Here is a 16,059-nt window from a genome sequence, read left to right as displayed (position 1 = left end):
TTGATCCAGGCTGATGATGATGATGATGATGATGATGATGATGATGATGATGATGTCACTCTTGCCTTATTAAAACACTGGTGTTTCCTGTCACCAGACTGCGAACCAGCAACCCCTGGATCTGTTAACTCAACAAGGGAACCACTACTCAGTCCGAATAAACTACTCACAGCTCACAGTGGCAGAATGTAACCGGTATCTGAACGATTCACGAGTCTGCAGACGCCGATGTTTGTCCTTTTTATTCTGCAAAAAACTCCTGAAATGAAGAAGTGAGCTTGATCGTAGTCTGAGCTGAGAGGAGGGTCTGGTCCTCGTTCAGCAGCAGACGTCCTGTAATCTGTGCACGAGGACGTGGACACCAATGATGAAGAGGAGGACACGAATGATGAAGTATTGCTGTCGTTAGTAGCGTCTGGTTTCAGGGAGTCTGTCGAGTCAGAGATAGATAGATAGCGTCCTATCTGTTCCACTTTGTTTCTGCCAAACGAATAAAGAGAAGGGAGAAAAAACACGGCTTCGGTTTTTATTCAGTGGAGGAGGTGGAGGAGGAGGAGGAGGACGAAGAGGAGGGAAGAGATGCAGCAAGTGGAGCAGCCAGCGTGGTGCTGAGACCTGGGTTTGGCCCTCGAGGTGGGGGGGTGGGGACGTTTTCCAGCCAGCGGGTGATCAGTTTTTCCACCGATGCAGAACTCAACTCTGCATGTGTGTCTCTGAGTCTGTGCTTCATATCCAGATAATGTACTCAAGTACTGTACTGAAGTACAATTTTGAGATACTTGTACTTTACTGTAGTATTTCCATTTCATGCTACGTCTTCTCCGACACATTTCAGAGCGAAATATTGTACTTTTTAACTCCACTACATTTATTTGACAGCTATAGTTACTGGTTTTCACAGTGTGGTATTAGCACTTTTAAGCAACCCTCACACTCTTAATGTCTTAAAACATACCAAAAAAGATGTATAAAGTCTCTGTTCCTGTTCCTGTTTACAAATATTCTATTTTTTCCTCATAATACACATTAAGGCTGCAGTTTATGATTATTTTTTGTTACAGATTAATCTCATTCAGTCTATAAAAGATGAGAAAACTGTGGGAAAAATTACACCTGTCACATTATATTAGAGCCCATCATCAAATGTCTTTGTTTTATCCAAACAACAATCTAAAACCCAATAATATTCAGTTTACTATAATGTCATACAGTTAAATGTTATATACAGTGATCATCAGAGACTGAGACACATTATATGCTGCTGTTGAGCTCCATCTGGTGGACAGTTGTTGATACAGGCAGACAGATGCTTCACTCTGTTATCACTTTGATAAGAATTAACTCTGAGAAACTATGGACATTTTTTCTAGTATTATTTTATAATAATAATATTATGTTAAGATATTTTATAAATCGATCAATTAATCAGGAAAATAGTCGGCGGATTAATTGATAATGAAAACAATCTCTACTAAGTCTGGGTCACAAACATTTTGAGAATTAAATCCTCTCAGAGTTCCGAACTGAGTCTGAACATTTATAGCAGGGACATGTTGCTTTAGGAGAGATTTAGGAAACTTCTCAGAGCGACTTTAAGGGACAGAAACTGGTTGGTTGATCCAAAAAAAATAAAAATAAAAATGCACTCTTAGGGATAATGTGCATAGAATGGACAGTGAGACTGATAGGACAAATAATAATAATAATAATAATAATAATAATAAATATTAGTTATATAGCATATATCAAAAACAAGTTTACAAAGTGCTTCACAGACATAAAAAACTGAATGTACACAGTACAATTACAAATTAAGAAGTTCAACACAGCCAAGAAATAGAAACAGATAAAAGATTAAAAAAATCTTTAGAATAAATCAATGTATCAAAGCATAAAATAAAAATAAAAACTCTAATTAAAATCCATTTTATAAAGAAAAAAGAGGACACTTAGGTACTAGAAATGTATACATAGAATTGAGTCTCTATTAAGACATGGTGTAATTATGAATATTATTTTATTTTATGTTGAATAAATTGCAAGTGATACTTTAAAAGTAGTCTACAAAATATTTAAAAACACAGGCCGACTTGTGCAGCAGCTTGTTCGCATACTGATAGTTGTTAGATTTATTTATTTAACATGCTGGTAATTTTAGTATTTAATTTATTTTAATTTATTTATTTAAAATTAATTTTATTTCATTAACTCACTGTTCAGTGTTTGGAGAATATTTCTCCTCCTCTTTGTCTTTCCAACATTTTCTCCTCTGCTTAAGAAACTCGTCTGTACTCCGAACAGTTTTTCACCTGAGCAGCTCTCTTAAGGGCTGAGCTGCTTTGTGAATAACTTGTATCTTCACCAGGATCTAGTCTGAACTGTAACTGTTACTCTTTTACTCTTTTTATACGAGGAAGCGTCATGAATACGACTCCTGGTGACTGAATCCTTCACACAGGAACTCACTTTAGTGTTTAACTCTAATGTAAATGAAAGATTGTTTACTGTTCACTAAATGTGATTTGTAGTAAATGAGCTAAAAACACTGGTAGAATAAAGTGCATGTTTAATATCAGAACATTTGTAGCCTACATTAGTCACATCTAGTGGGCAGGTTTATGATTTACAGAAGGTGTTCCAGACATGAGGACGACTCTTACCCAGAAACAAACCCTCCCCAACTCCTCCAGTCTGTTATGTAGTTTCTCCGTCACGCTGTCAGACGGACACAAACAGGTGCACGGCTGACATTTACAGAGAAGTGCAGCAAGAAAAGCAGATTTTAAAATACAAAATGCTGATTTTTTGAAGATAAGATATGTGTTATTAGTGGGAAAAGGGGTGCTATTTATCCATTTTGTTTTCCTCTCTAGTTCAAAGTCAAATCTTAATATGACATCTGTGTGACTCATGACATCAGATATCAGCAAAACATATTTAGACCTGGCAGGAGAAATAAAGCAGAAACATTTCTCACAGTTCAAATTCATCACCGGCTGCAACTAATCAACCCAGATTAACCTTTTTATTGTTTATGCCAAATGTTAGAGTTCATCCAGTGTGAACAGATGACACATTAAACCTGCTGCATGTTGTAAATGCTTCAGATGAAACTCTGGAGGAGCAGCTTTCTATTTCCAGATTACGCTGAGCGTGAAGAGACTCAGATGGAGGTCGCTCTGCTCAGATTGGGATCAACAGAGCAGCACTGAGGAGTCGTGTTGAGAGAGACCAGAAGCAGATTCATTCATCAGGATATTTACAACAATGGATGCTCTGACAGAGGAGGCAGGACGGGCGGATGTGGACGCGGAGATGACGGCGTTGACCCCTGAAGACGTTACAGGACAAAACCTGGAGGCCAGTGATGAAGTGGAGAACCTCAGAAACAGGTTACAGATCAGTTATTCTTAATATTCTTTGATTTATTACTTCTATCTGTGCTTTATAGTTTCATTTTCAACAAATCCCAACAGTTTATTTTATCAGAAATAAATTGGATTCATTCCCACCGTAGAAAAACTAACCGCTCAATGACGTACAAACTGAACCGTGGGCTTGTTGAACCGTTGCACCGACTAAATACAGACCTGTTAATTATTTGATGAGGTGCCGGAGACATAGAAGAGGCAGTTATCTGAATATAAGCCTACTTGACCATTAAAGAGGATCTATTCTGCTCCTTTAGTGTGTTATATAGTGTTTTTGTGCATGTAAAAGGTCTGCAAAGTTACAAAGTCCACGAGAAAGGGAGAAACACTGCTTCTGAACTGTCTGAAACGCCTCGCTTTAAGTCCCGCCTTTTCTTCCGTAACGTGGTGATGTCACCAAGTAACAGTGTTTCAGACAGAGGGTGAAAAGAGGTGCTGCAGCACAGCCGGTATGAGAAAAATAAGTCGTTTTTTGGAACATTAAAGCATGTAAACATGTTCTAGTAGTAACCTAAAATACAAGAATGAACATGAAAATGAGCATAATAAGTCCTCTTTAAATAACCTGCCTTATTTCATGTATAAAATCAGCATTATGGCTTCATATAGTATATGTATATATACATATATATATATATGTATATATATATATATATGTATATACTATATTTCATATACTCAAAAAATCCCAAACAAAAATTCATATGCAAACTTGTGTTCACACCTCAGTTTTATAATCATCTTATTTTTTAAATATTTTTTTAAATCTATTAAATGTATTACACCTTTTTATTTAATTTTCAAAACTATTCCACAAATTAATTCCAGATTTTGTTTTGCATTTGTTCTAATCTTTTTTTTAGTAAACTTAGTTCTTAAAATCCACCAAATCTCTAAAATTGAGAGAGTGTGAGATTATAAATAATATTTTGGTTCGTGATAATCGGCTCTTCTTTTGCATAAACACTGGATTTGTGATTGTTTTCTATGTATTTCCTCAAACCTCCACACAGTAGGTAACATAAGAAACTATAAAAGAACGGTACATAGATAAAGTCAGCTAAATACCAGTCAAATATTACATATATATTGTGATTTGCAAGGAAAACAAACTGCTACATTATAAATTTGCATGATAATCATCACAAGATTGTCGAAATATTTTTTTTTAATTTTTTTTTTTTTTAATTAATTAAATTATTATTTTTATTTAAATAATTAAATAATTATTTTTATATTTGTATTTATTTTAATATTTAATATTTATTTTAATATTTAATATTTATTTTTTATTATATAATTTATTTATTTCTCTAAGCTATTTTCTAATCCAGTTAACTGAAAAGCTCATTTGTAGCTGTTATCTGATGCTACTCATCTTTTACCAGAGTGACCTTAAATTTCAGATCACATGAAAAAAAACTAAAATTCCTTCTGTCAAACATTCGTTAGATTTTGTTTGTTTATCCCGCGGCATCTTGGTTCTCTGCCTTCAGCTTACGCGAGGCCGTCCACGACGACAACGTGCGACCCAAGATGCAGTGCCTGATGATGGACTCCTCCTTCTCCATGGTGACCGTGCAAGGCGAGGACAGCGGCATCGCGTGGGAGACGACGCCCAGCCGCTGCTCCACGCCGTGGGCATCTGACGCCGGCGTGGATCTCAGCTCTCCGGTTGCAGCGCGGCCTGCGACGCCGGGGTCGGTTCCAGCGGGGAAGATCATCTTCGTCATGGACGAGGAGCTGATTTCAAGGCGGAAGAAGACTAAGGAGAGGACGAACCAGAAGAGTAAAGCAGACAGGCAGCGAGAAGTCCTGGTAGAGAGTTCGGAGAACGTCTCGGGAAGGCCGGAGTTGGTGGAAGTCTCACAGCCGAATGTGAAAACCGAGGACGGGGAGGAAGAGGAAGAGCACGATCCTCTGGTGGATAAAGAGCAGCAGCAGTTCAGCTTAGTGTCCGAGGGCTCTGAGATCAGCAACATCGTCGTTCCTCCAAAATTTGCGACTGTGGACGAAGAGGAGAGCAGAGAGATGGTGGACAACCTCTCGTATCTGGAGGACAGCCTCGTCCCTAAAGCCAGCGAGGAGACAAATGATAGCGAGCTCACGGGATCGGATACAGCGAGAAGCGAGCAGGTCACGTTCTCGTCTTCAGTCGGTGTAAGCGTGATGGATCCACCGGGCGCTCCGGTGGCCAGACCTACAGGACGAGGAGCTGCTGGTAACATGGACTACTTCGAAACGTTCGCACTGATTGACGCCCAAGCTCCAGGAAGTCCCGCTGTGGTCGCGCAGGGACAGACGGAGGAAGAGTTTGAGATCGTCCCCGAGATCCAAGAGGAGCCTGTCCAGTCTAAAGACACCACGACAACACCTGTGGACAACTCAGACACAATCAGTTTATTGGAAATCACCAGCGAGCTTCTGGACGAAGTCTTCTACGGCAGTACGGACATCATGAAACCGTTAGACAAAGAGGAGGGACACGTAGCTCGCGCTAGACTCCCCTCAAAACCCAGCGGTTCCACTTTGTTTGGAAGCCAAGAGGACATCCTGACTCCCATCTTCCTGCCAGAAGGACCTCGCAAAATTATCGACCAAATCCTGCTGGAGGAGCCCAAAGCGATGGCGTTCCATTACACCGACCTCTACGAGGAAGCGACCGGTTGTCGGAAAATAGAAGAAGACGCAGAAAGTCTGACATCTGAGAAGTCCTTCCACAGCCGGCATTCGGATCGGGAGGCCAGGGGATATCTAGAGAAATTTGTCCTCATAGATGAGACGCCTGCGACGGACGTGGAGCCGTCTGATAAAGGAGAACGCCCACAGGAAGGTCCTCGGGTGTTGACGCAAGATTTGTATGAGTTTGGCGATTTGATTTCAAAGACAGAAAAAGACGAGATGCTGAATTCAGAAGAGGAAATCACAGACTTCTTCAGGACCGGCGACAACGCTTCTCCCTGTAATGTGGAGCCTTTCGTTCAATCGCTCAAAGAGGAAGACGAAACCCAATTAAAAGATAAGACAACGAAAAAAGTCTCCATTAAGATACAAAAAGTCCCAGTGGATCCGCTGAGCATCTCGAGCTTTGAGTTTGTCTCCGAGGAACCCGACTGGGGGAGTGAAGATGATCATCCTGAAGCTCTGGACGACAAAGATACAGAAATGAGGAGACAAGATTCAGAAATGCAAAAGCCGGTCGCCCCTCCCAGGAGAAAGGCGGCGTCCTCTCCTAAAGAACGTCTGGATCTGACACCTCTGACTCCAGTTGATGTCATGCAGGAAGAAGAAGAAGAAGAAGTGGCTGGTGGGAAGGAGCAGAGGGTGGAGGAGAAGGAGACGGCATCACCGGCGGAGACCGCTGACGAGGGAGATGGAGATGGCGAGGGAACGAATGTTGCTCTGTTGGAAGACGCCCTGGCTGCAGTGGAGTCCCCACAAACTGAAAGTGTCGCTGCAGCTGAAGAGAAAGACACTAAAACAGTAGAAGAAACAAGACAAACTGAACCAGAAGGATCGGCTAAATCAGAGGTTTCTCCAGAGAAACAAGCTGAACCAGCTAAAGACAAAGGACAGTGTGTCATACTTTAACTGAGCTACATGTTTATCGTCAAGTTGCCTTGCTGATGTGTCCTTATTCAAGGTCTTAAAGGGATAGTTCGGGTGTTTTGAAGTGAGGTTGTAAGAGGTACTTATCCATAGTCAGTGTATTACCTACAGTAGCCACCAGAATGTAATTTTACCTCGCAGAACACGGGGGTTGCTGATCTACCGCTGCCTTGATCAGTTAGCAACACATGCATGTGTTGTACCCCAAAGATATGACGCGTTCATGAAGCATGACCCAACCTCTTACAACAGGTCTTGCCTAAAACCATGAAATGAGTTAGCAGTTTTAGCACTTCAGGTTCCCTCGTGTGGAAGTCAATGGGTTTTTTGAATGTGTTTTTAGTTAGGTGCCTGAAATAAGGTCTAATGTTTTGTTCTACGACATAAAAAAACATCAATAAATACCCCACTTGTGAATTTTGAAGCCTTAATGTGTCTTAAATGAGACTACTAAATGTCATCACTCCGACTCGTACGCCTTTACAGCCTCGTTGTGTTTATACTCACCCTCATGTGACCGTCGTGTAGTTTGTTTATATCCTAACGTTAGCTTTTTACTTCTGATGATTGCATTTGTGGAGATTATTTTGCTGAACAAAACGTGTAAGTATCAAACGTTTGTTTGCCACAGAGTTTTTTTTCTGCAATAATCCAAAAGCCAATGGAAAGGCTGTCTGACGGCAAGGTAAACCGACAAAAATACTCCAAATATAGCGTACACTTAAAATGATATTGACAGTGACTATGGAGAAGTACCTCATAAAACCCTACTTCATAACACCCAAACTATCCCTTTAAAATCACAGTAGAATTAGAGACAACTGAGGTAAATAGAGAGTGCCAAATAGTTTTTATAATCTGTAGTCAGTTTTGTAAGTCATATCTAACAGTTTCTATCACATTGATCAGATATCCAGAGGAGGATATTTTCCCTGTCTCTGCAGTGTAAACGGGTTGCAGTAGTGCATGAATCATAGCGTGTTTGAATGGTTTATGTCACGAGTGTGAATAAAAAAACTGTGAGAATGCATGAGTAGGTGTCGGTGTGACTTCAGTACGGATCTTCAGCTATAAATACGCCTCTCTGGCTGTTAACCTGATACCTCGTCTCAGCCAGGAGTCTGTGTACCCTCTTGTAAACAGTTAAAAAAAACATGTGTGAAATGTGCAAACATGTATTTACCTTATGTAGTTCTTATATTTTCCAAACTGATATTAATGCTAAATTAATGTGCATCTGCTCCTACATTATCTGCACCAAATATCAGGAATAACACTGATGTTTATGTCTTTGTAAAGATGTTTTTTAGCCAGTCAAAAGGAGCTGTTTTTAGACTGTACAGTGCCGTATTTACCCAACACATGTGGTCATTAAAGCTGGTTTATGTCAAGCATTATTTGCAGATTTTGTTGCTTCTAGGCCAGGGCTCAGCAACCTTTACTATCAAAAGAGCCATTTTAGTCAAAATAAAAAAATAAAAAAAGTGTCTTATTTTGTATTATTATTATTATTATTATTATTATTATTATTACTATTTATTATTATTATTAATATTATTTTGTATTATTACTTTGTATTATTATTATTATTATTTTTTATTGTTATTATTATTATTATAATAATTTTTTATTATTATTATTTATTATTATTATTATTTTTATTACTTTTTTATTATTATTTATTATTTTATTTTGTATTATTGTTTTTTTTATTACTTTTTTGTTATTGTTATTATTATTTTTTTGTATTACTTTTTTATTATTATTTTTTATTATTATTATTATTATTTGTTATTTTTTTGTTATTGTTATTATTATTTTTATTACTTTTTTTATTATTTTTGTTTTTTATTATTAATTTGTATTATTAATTGTTTTATTATTATTATTATTATTTTTATTATTATTACTTTTTTATTATTCTTTTTTTATTATCATTATTATTCTTTTTTATTTTTTTTATTATTCTTTTTTTTAATTCTTTTTTGCTATTGTTATTATTCTTTTTTGCACCTCTAAGATGGTTTGCCAACCGCCAATAAACACCAAAGGAGAAGCAGAGTAGTAGTAGTTGAGGAGTTGATAATTTTTTGTATTATTATTTTTTTTATTATTATTATTATTTGTTATTATTATTATTATTATTATTTATTATTATTATTATTTTTAAATTAATTAATTATTATTATTTTTATTAATTATTATTAATATTATTATTTTTATTTTTTATTTTTTTTAAAAATTAATTTATTATTATTATTTTTATTATTATTATTAATATTATTATTATTTATTTTTTTTTGTTTCTGCACAATCTACAGCACCACTCCAGTCCAGCAGGTGGCGGTAATGCTCCTCTCAGCTGGTTAACCAGCCGCCCATAAACACAGAGAAGCAGAGTAGTATAGTAGTTGAGGTGAGTTAGCTGTTAGCTGTTAGCTTGTTGCTACACCGAGATGGACAATGTCCCCGGTCTTTGCTCGTCAGTCTCTTGTGAAGACACCGGACCAGAGAACGGGGACAGCTCGTCCACAGAGGACGGATATGGATATGACGGACTAGTGGACGCGTTCGGTGATCTGGCTGCTCTCCCGGTGGAGCCCGGAGACAGAAGACCGACCTGCTTACGGTGCCGGTGAGCTGATGAGGCTAAAGCTAAAGCTAGCTGGCTAAAGAGTTAGAGTGGTTAGACACCAGACAGACAGACAGAGAGGAACACCTCCTCCTCTCCATCCTCCCCTTCTTCTCCTCTTTCTCCTTCTCCTCTTTCTCTTTCTCCTCTTTCTCCTTCTCCTCCTCTTTCTCCTTCTCCTCCTTCTCGTCTTTCTCCTTCTCTTCTTTCTCCTCTTTCTCTTTCTCCTCCTCTTTCTCCTTCTCCTCCTTCTCTTTCTCCTTCTCCTCTTTCTCCTCCTCCTCCTCCTCTTCCTCTTCCTTCTCATCTTCCTCCTCCTCCTCTTTTCTTTCAACTCTTTCTCTTTCTCTTTCTCCTTCTCCTTCTCCCCTTTCTCATCTTTCTCTTTCTCCTTCTCCTCCTTCTCCTCTTTCTCCTTCTCCCCTTTCTCATCTTTCTCTTTCTCCTTCTCCTCCTTCTCCTCTTTCTCCTTCTCTTCTTTCTCCTCTTTCTCTTTCTCCTCTTTCTCCTTCTCTTTCTCCTTCTTCTCCTCTTTCTCCTCCTCCTCCTCTTCCTCTTCCTTCTCATCTTCCTCCTCCTTGTCGTTCTCCTCCTCCTCCTTCCCCCTCTTCTTCTCCTCCTCCTTCTCCTCCTCCTCCTTCTCCTCCTTCTCTTCCTTCTCCCCTTCTTCTCCTCCTCCTCCTCTTCCTCCTTCTTCTCCTCCTCCTCCTCCTCCTCCAGTATCTGTTATGTTTTTAATGAGGGATCAGATTAAAGTCTTTACAGAAGAAGCTCCAGACAGAAGCAGCTGAATCAGACAGTAATAGTCAATCACAGCTTCACGTCTTCATCTTTCGTCCCATGTAGTCGTCCTCAGAAGGTGTGTCTCTGTCCTTTTTTCTCCCATGTAGTCGTCCTCAGAAGGTGTGTCTCTGTCCTTTCCTCCCACCTCAACCTCTGGACGTCTCCACATGTCTCTACGTAGTGCAGCATCCTGCAGAGGTGAGTCATTACATGACCAATATCACATACATGTTCAAATCTAGAGACTGTATTGATGTACATCAGATTTTATGGAGTCATAGGAGTGCCATAAAAACGAATAAATCTGTAAAAGAATAAGAAAATAAATGTGGAAATATAAAGAGGAATAAATAAAAGAGTACATTTAAAAAAAGTTGAAGTACAAAGAGAAATAAACAAAAGAATAAATACATGTGGAAATATAAAGACAAATAATCTAAAATTTATATTTATATTATATTAAATAAAATATTTATAAATATTTCCATTTCACATTTATTTGTTAATTTAATTATGTTTTATTCATATATTGTTAAAAAATATTAATTAAAATTGCTCTATTTTTTCTGTATTTTTTATTATTTATTTTTATATTATTTATTTATTTATTTAATTTGCTTTTGCCATTTTTTGATATACAATATATATAGATATAGATATAAATTTAATTCAATTTAATATAATTTTTCCTTGTTTCCTCTCTCCTCGCATCCTCCGCTCACATGTCAGGTGGGAGGGACTAAAATGCGAGGAGAGGAGGCGAGGAAAGGAAACGAGGAGACACGTTATCACAATGAAAAGGACCCAGTGACTTAAACAATATTTCAGTCTTAAAAGTCTGTATTTTATTTATTTTATTTTTTGTGGTCAGTGATGTAAATACAGCCTTATTTCAATCTCAGTTAAATGTAAGACATTTAGTCTTAATTTTGTATTCTATTGTTAGATTTTTGAAAGGCATAAAAAACAATTTTAATACGATGTGTTATTTGTGAGGTTGATATGAATGTAGTTAAATAAACTGCCTTCACATCAAGGTTTTTTTTGTTTGTTTTTTGGTTGTCATCTTTATGAAAGGCTCATGGTTATGATCATCTATTCTAACCTCTCGTGTACTTTCAGGAGAGCAGAGTACTTCGAACGGTGCCACTACTTGCTGCTTGTTTGCCACAAGGAAAATGCAACGTCATAGTGGGACGGAGATTCAACGAGGAGAAGTAAGCTGTATTTTTCGTTAGCGCACTGATTTCACCACACCATTGTCACTGATATATCTTAATATATTGAGTTTCTGTCTCCTCTCAGGCACCCGGACCTGGCAGCGGTGTGTCAGGACAGCAGGACGCTGATCCTGTACCCGGGTCCCAAATCCCAGAACCTGGAGGAGCTGGTGCAATACCAGGAAGTCGGCACAGTGAAACATAATGTGATCATCATAGACGGCACCTGGAGCCAGGCCAAAAACATGTTCCTCAAAAACAGCCTGTTCCACCTGCCCAAACAGGTGAGTGTAACTGTGTTGTCACATTAAAAGAGGAGGAGGTTAGGTGGTTATGTTGTCAAAAAGAGTTAACAAAGCTTTTCCTTCCATTGTGTCACTAAGGGGCCGTGTCCCAGCATTTTTTCCTGCTTATTTTTTTAGTGCTTTGCAATGGGAGCGCCACGTATTTACGCTATGGTGAAAACAAGCAGGATGACGAGGCGCTGAGCGTCTACTCTGTTCTGAGCGCTGCACATTTGCCGTTTTTTCAGGTCGCAGAGAGTTGAAAACTGTTCAACTTTGGGACAAAGACAACCCTTTCTGACGGGGAACTGAAGCCGTTATCTATGCTCTCTTCAAAGCCACCACTCTCCTTTGACAAAAACAGTCATTTTTACCTCTTCCATGTTCTTTGAGGTAAAATTACAGATTTTTTCAATGGAGTCTGGTGGCTTTGGCAAGAGCATAGATAACAGCTTCAGTTCCCCGTCGGGGAGTGGTGAAAATATTCTAAATATAGCGTACACTTAAGCTCATGTAGATATTTTTAGGTGTCTAAAATCCGTTTTGTTGCTGCCTCGGTCCACAGCAGTATGTTGCTTTGCTCCCGTGCTGGTACTCCTTTCTGTTTCTCTAAACTCCATCTACTGGAGGTAATACACAGACTATGGAGAAGTACGTCATAGAAACCCCACTGAGAAACACCCAAACTGTCCCTTTAATACGGCTTGACACTGAGGCTGATGTCGATTAGATAGACTTTAAAACAGTAAAGCTGGATTAATGATTCCCTGAATCCTTTGTACGTGTCAAGGCAATTTGAATCCAGCCCAGTAATGGTCGACACTAACAATGAACACTACTATGTAGTGGGGTAATTACTGAATGTAAATACATGAAATGATTAATCAAATACAGGGTTTAATTTCAGGAGAGTTGTAAGGATTCTAACTTTAATCCATAAAAGCCATCGCCTGTTATATGTCAACAGAGAGAGAATGCCACACGTACAGTACTGATGACCTGTGCTTTTGGTTTACCAGGTGCAGCTCAACAGGACTCTCTCCAGTCAGTATGTGATCCGCACACAACCCTCCAACATCTGTCTGTCCACGCTGGAGTGTGCTGCTGTCGCCTTGTCCATCCTGGAGCAGAACGACGATATCCAAGAGGTGAAAATAATTAGGATTATTGTAGGAGAGTGTCCATCTTCTCTACTTTTTGATGAACAGAATTGAACATTAAACTGATATTTTTTTTATTTGATTAATTGTTAATTATAGGATCTTTAAAATTACAAACAGACGAGTATGGAGTCATAGGAGTGCCATAAAAAAGAATTAATCTGTAGGAACAAGAAAATAAATGTGGGAATATAAAGACAAATAATAAATTATAAAAGAATAATTATAAGCATTTTCATTTATTTGGTCATTTGTTTCTGTGTGTGTATGTATATATTTATTCTATTTTTATTTTTTTTAATCATAATTTCATTTTAAATAGATTATATGTGTGCAGGAATTGGCTATTCAGCTTGGACAGGAAGGCCCGCCCAAAGTCTTGCCCTTCAATGAATAGCAAAAGCAATAGGGAAAAGTAAAGGGATAAAAATAAATAAATGACATTATATAAAAATCTATAATAATACAAAATATACAGAATAAAATACAATAATTTAACTGCAAAAAAAAATAATTGATATTATATAATAATAATAATAAATACAGACAAAATAGGGTAATTTGACTGCAAAAATAAATAAATAAATATTTTTTAAAATAAATATATACAGAAAAAAATTAACAAATAAATGTGAAATGAAAATGCTCATAATTATTCTTTATATTTTATTTGTATTTATATTTCCACATGTATTTATTCTTTAACTTATTCCTTTTTATATTTCCACATTTATTTTCTTATTCTTTAACAGATTTATTCTTTTTTATGTTACTCCTATGACTCCATAGACGAGAAGTGTGAAGTCACGAAAGTTATATTACCAAAATACATACAGTATATACTGTAGATGTTTCTCTGAGAAGTCTGCTGGACCAAACAGAGGTAGAAAAAATAAATAAATGTCTTGTATTTTTTTCTATGTGTTTGTCCAGGTGCTGCTGAGGCCCCTGAAGGCGCTGTGCTCCTTCCAGCTGCAGCACGGCGCTCAGATTCATCACAGCAAGGAGCATCTACTGAAGAACGGCATGTACGACAAACCCATGCCGAAGAACAAACGCAAGATCAAGAGGATGGAGAAACTCGTCACTGACCACAACATCTGCCCCAGATGAGGACGCGACTCAGCAGAGAAGCTCGACTCATCTCTGTAAACACGGCGGTCTTATCCGCTGCTCAGGACTGCATCATCAGGGCAGCATGAAGCAGCATCAGGGCACACAAACCACTGGACTTCTTTGAGTTTGTTTTTTTGTTTTGTTTTTCTAGATTGTTTCTGGTAAATGTAATATATGTATTTGTCATTAATTTTAGATAAATTAATGACAAATTAAAATTGTAGTTTAAATGTCATGGTGTGACAATAAATCAGGTTTCATTGTTTCAAAAACAATTTACATTGTTCCTCATGCGTTTTATAAACACTGTGGTGCTTCTGTTGGGATTGACTTTACAACATCTGGAAGGGCTGATGTTTTTAGCAAAATCAGATGTGTTACAAAATAAAAAAATACCTCTCAAACGTGATGTTCCATGAAACTACCAGATACACACAGTACTGCAGGAAAAAAGTGAGAATTGTTTTGTACTGTATGTGAGCACTTTCCAATAAGGTACAATAAGGCTGTAATGTTTTTCAAATACTTTACAAGGATTGTTTTATTAGATATTACACAGAATGAATTAAAGTAAACCTGGCTGCACAAGGTCCTCTATAATAAGATTATACAATAAAATGTACATGGATAAATGTTATTTTCTTATCTTATTTTAGGTCTCAAAGTATCAAGTGTAGAGGTGTAGAGATCTGATAACGAGCGATGTGAGTGGACAGTTAGCACACAGAAACTCTTCAGTGTGCATCTCCTGTTTTAGTCCACCAGGTGTCGCTGTCAGACTTCCCAATATTTACATTTCTGTTGCTAGAAGCAGTGGTGGAATATACTGTAACTAAGTATATTTACTCAAGTACTGTACTTAAGAACAGTTATGAGGTACTTATTCTCTACTTGAGTATTTACATTTTATGTTACTTTCTACTTTTACTCCACTCCATTTGAAAGCAATTATTGTACTTTTTACTACATTAATTTGACAGCTTTAGTAACTAGTTACTTTGCATATTCGGATTATTAATAGATAGATATTAATAGAAAATCAAAGAAAAAAATCAATCAACTTATACATTATGATGTATTATGGAGCTCAAACAGAGATGTTAACATGTTCTTGTAGAAACCCAAAATACAAGTATGCACCTGAAAATGTTAGGGCCACATTGAGGGGAAAAAAATCAGAGATTTCCAGAATAAAGTCATAACTTTACGAGAAAAAAGTCGTAATATTACGAGAATAAAGGCATAACTTTAAAAGAAAAAAGTTGTAATACTACGAAAATAAAGTCATAATATTATGAGAAAAAAGTCGTAATATTTCTAGAATAATTCATAATATTCCAAGAAAAAAGTCAGAAGTTTACGAAAAAAGGTCATAATATTACGATAATAAAGTCATAACTTTACGGGAAAAAAAGTCGTAATATTACGAGAATAAAGTCATAACTTTACGAGAAAAAAAGAAAATAACACGTAAAATTACTACCTTATAATATTATGCCTTTATTCTCATAATACTATGACTTTTTTTCTCGTAATATTATGACTTTCTTCTCGTAATATTTTGACTATATTCTCGTAATGTTATGACTTTATTCTCGAAATCTCTGATTTATTTTTTTCCCTCAATGTGGCCCCTAATTTCGAAGTTAGTTGTAGTAGTCTGGTATATTTATAGTCTATCTATCTATCTATCTATATATTTATATATCTATCTATCTATCTATATATATATATATTAAGCCCCGCCCACATTCAACAGCTAAACCAATCAGATCACGGTGGGCGGGATAAAACGTCCGACGTTGAACTCCGCCCACCGTTCTA

General features: G+C 37.2%; 3 protein-coding genes across 4 annotated transcripts in view; all 3 read left to right on the top strand.

Annotated features, from left to right (window-relative positions):
• Nucleotides 1–112, top strand: part of lhfpl2a (LHFPL tetraspan subfamily member 2a) — a 44,793-nt gene extending 44,681 nt beyond the window's left edge. For both annotated transcript variants that reach the window (XM_037753356.1, XM_037753358.1), the window contains one exon: nucleotides 1–112. This exon is cut by the window's left edge and continues 561 nt beyond it. The gene's annotated coding sequence lies outside the window, so the exon portion shown is untranslated.
• A 2,786-nt stretch (nucleotides 113–2,898) lies between these two features.
• On the top strand, nucleotides 2,899–7,135 carry si:ch1073-398f15.1 (cardiomyopathy-associated protein 5). The gene is made up of 2 exons (XM_037752269.1): nucleotides 2,899–3,392; nucleotides 4,928–7,135. Exons 1-2 carry the CDS (start codon nucleotides 3,268–3,270, stop codon nucleotides 7,020–7,022), a joined length of 2,220 nt encoding a protein of 739 aa, XP_037608197.1. The 5' UTR covers nucleotides 2,899–3,267; the 3' UTR covers nucleotides 7,023–7,135.
• A 2,263-nt stretch (nucleotides 7,136–9,398) lies between these two features.
• Nucleotides 9,399–14,872, top strand: dtwd2 (DTW domain containing 2). Its single transcript, XM_037752270.1, has 6 exons — nucleotides 9,399–9,675; nucleotides 10,563–10,653; nucleotides 11,578–11,672; nucleotides 11,761–11,959; nucleotides 12,979–13,107; nucleotides 14,053–14,872. The coding sequence occupies exons 1-6, from the start codon at nucleotides 9,497–9,499 to the stop codon at nucleotides 14,230–14,232; spliced, it is 873 nt and encodes a 290-aa protein (XP_037608198.1). The 5' UTR covers nucleotides 9,399–9,496; the 3' UTR covers nucleotides 14,233–14,872.
• The last annotated feature ends 1,187 nt before the right edge of the window (nucleotides 14,873–16,059 follow it).

Source organism: Sebastes umbrosus, chromosome 19 (genome assembly GCF_015220745.1).
Source record: "Sebastes umbrosus isolate fSebUmb1 chromosome 19, fSebUmb1.pri, whole genome shotgun sequence".
Classification (NCBI taxonomy): Eukaryota; Metazoa; Chordata; class Actinopteri; order Perciformes; family Sebastidae; genus Sebastes; species Sebastes umbrosus.
Note: the sequence above shows the minus strand (reverse complement) of the source record. Positions and strands in the feature narration are given on the sequence as shown.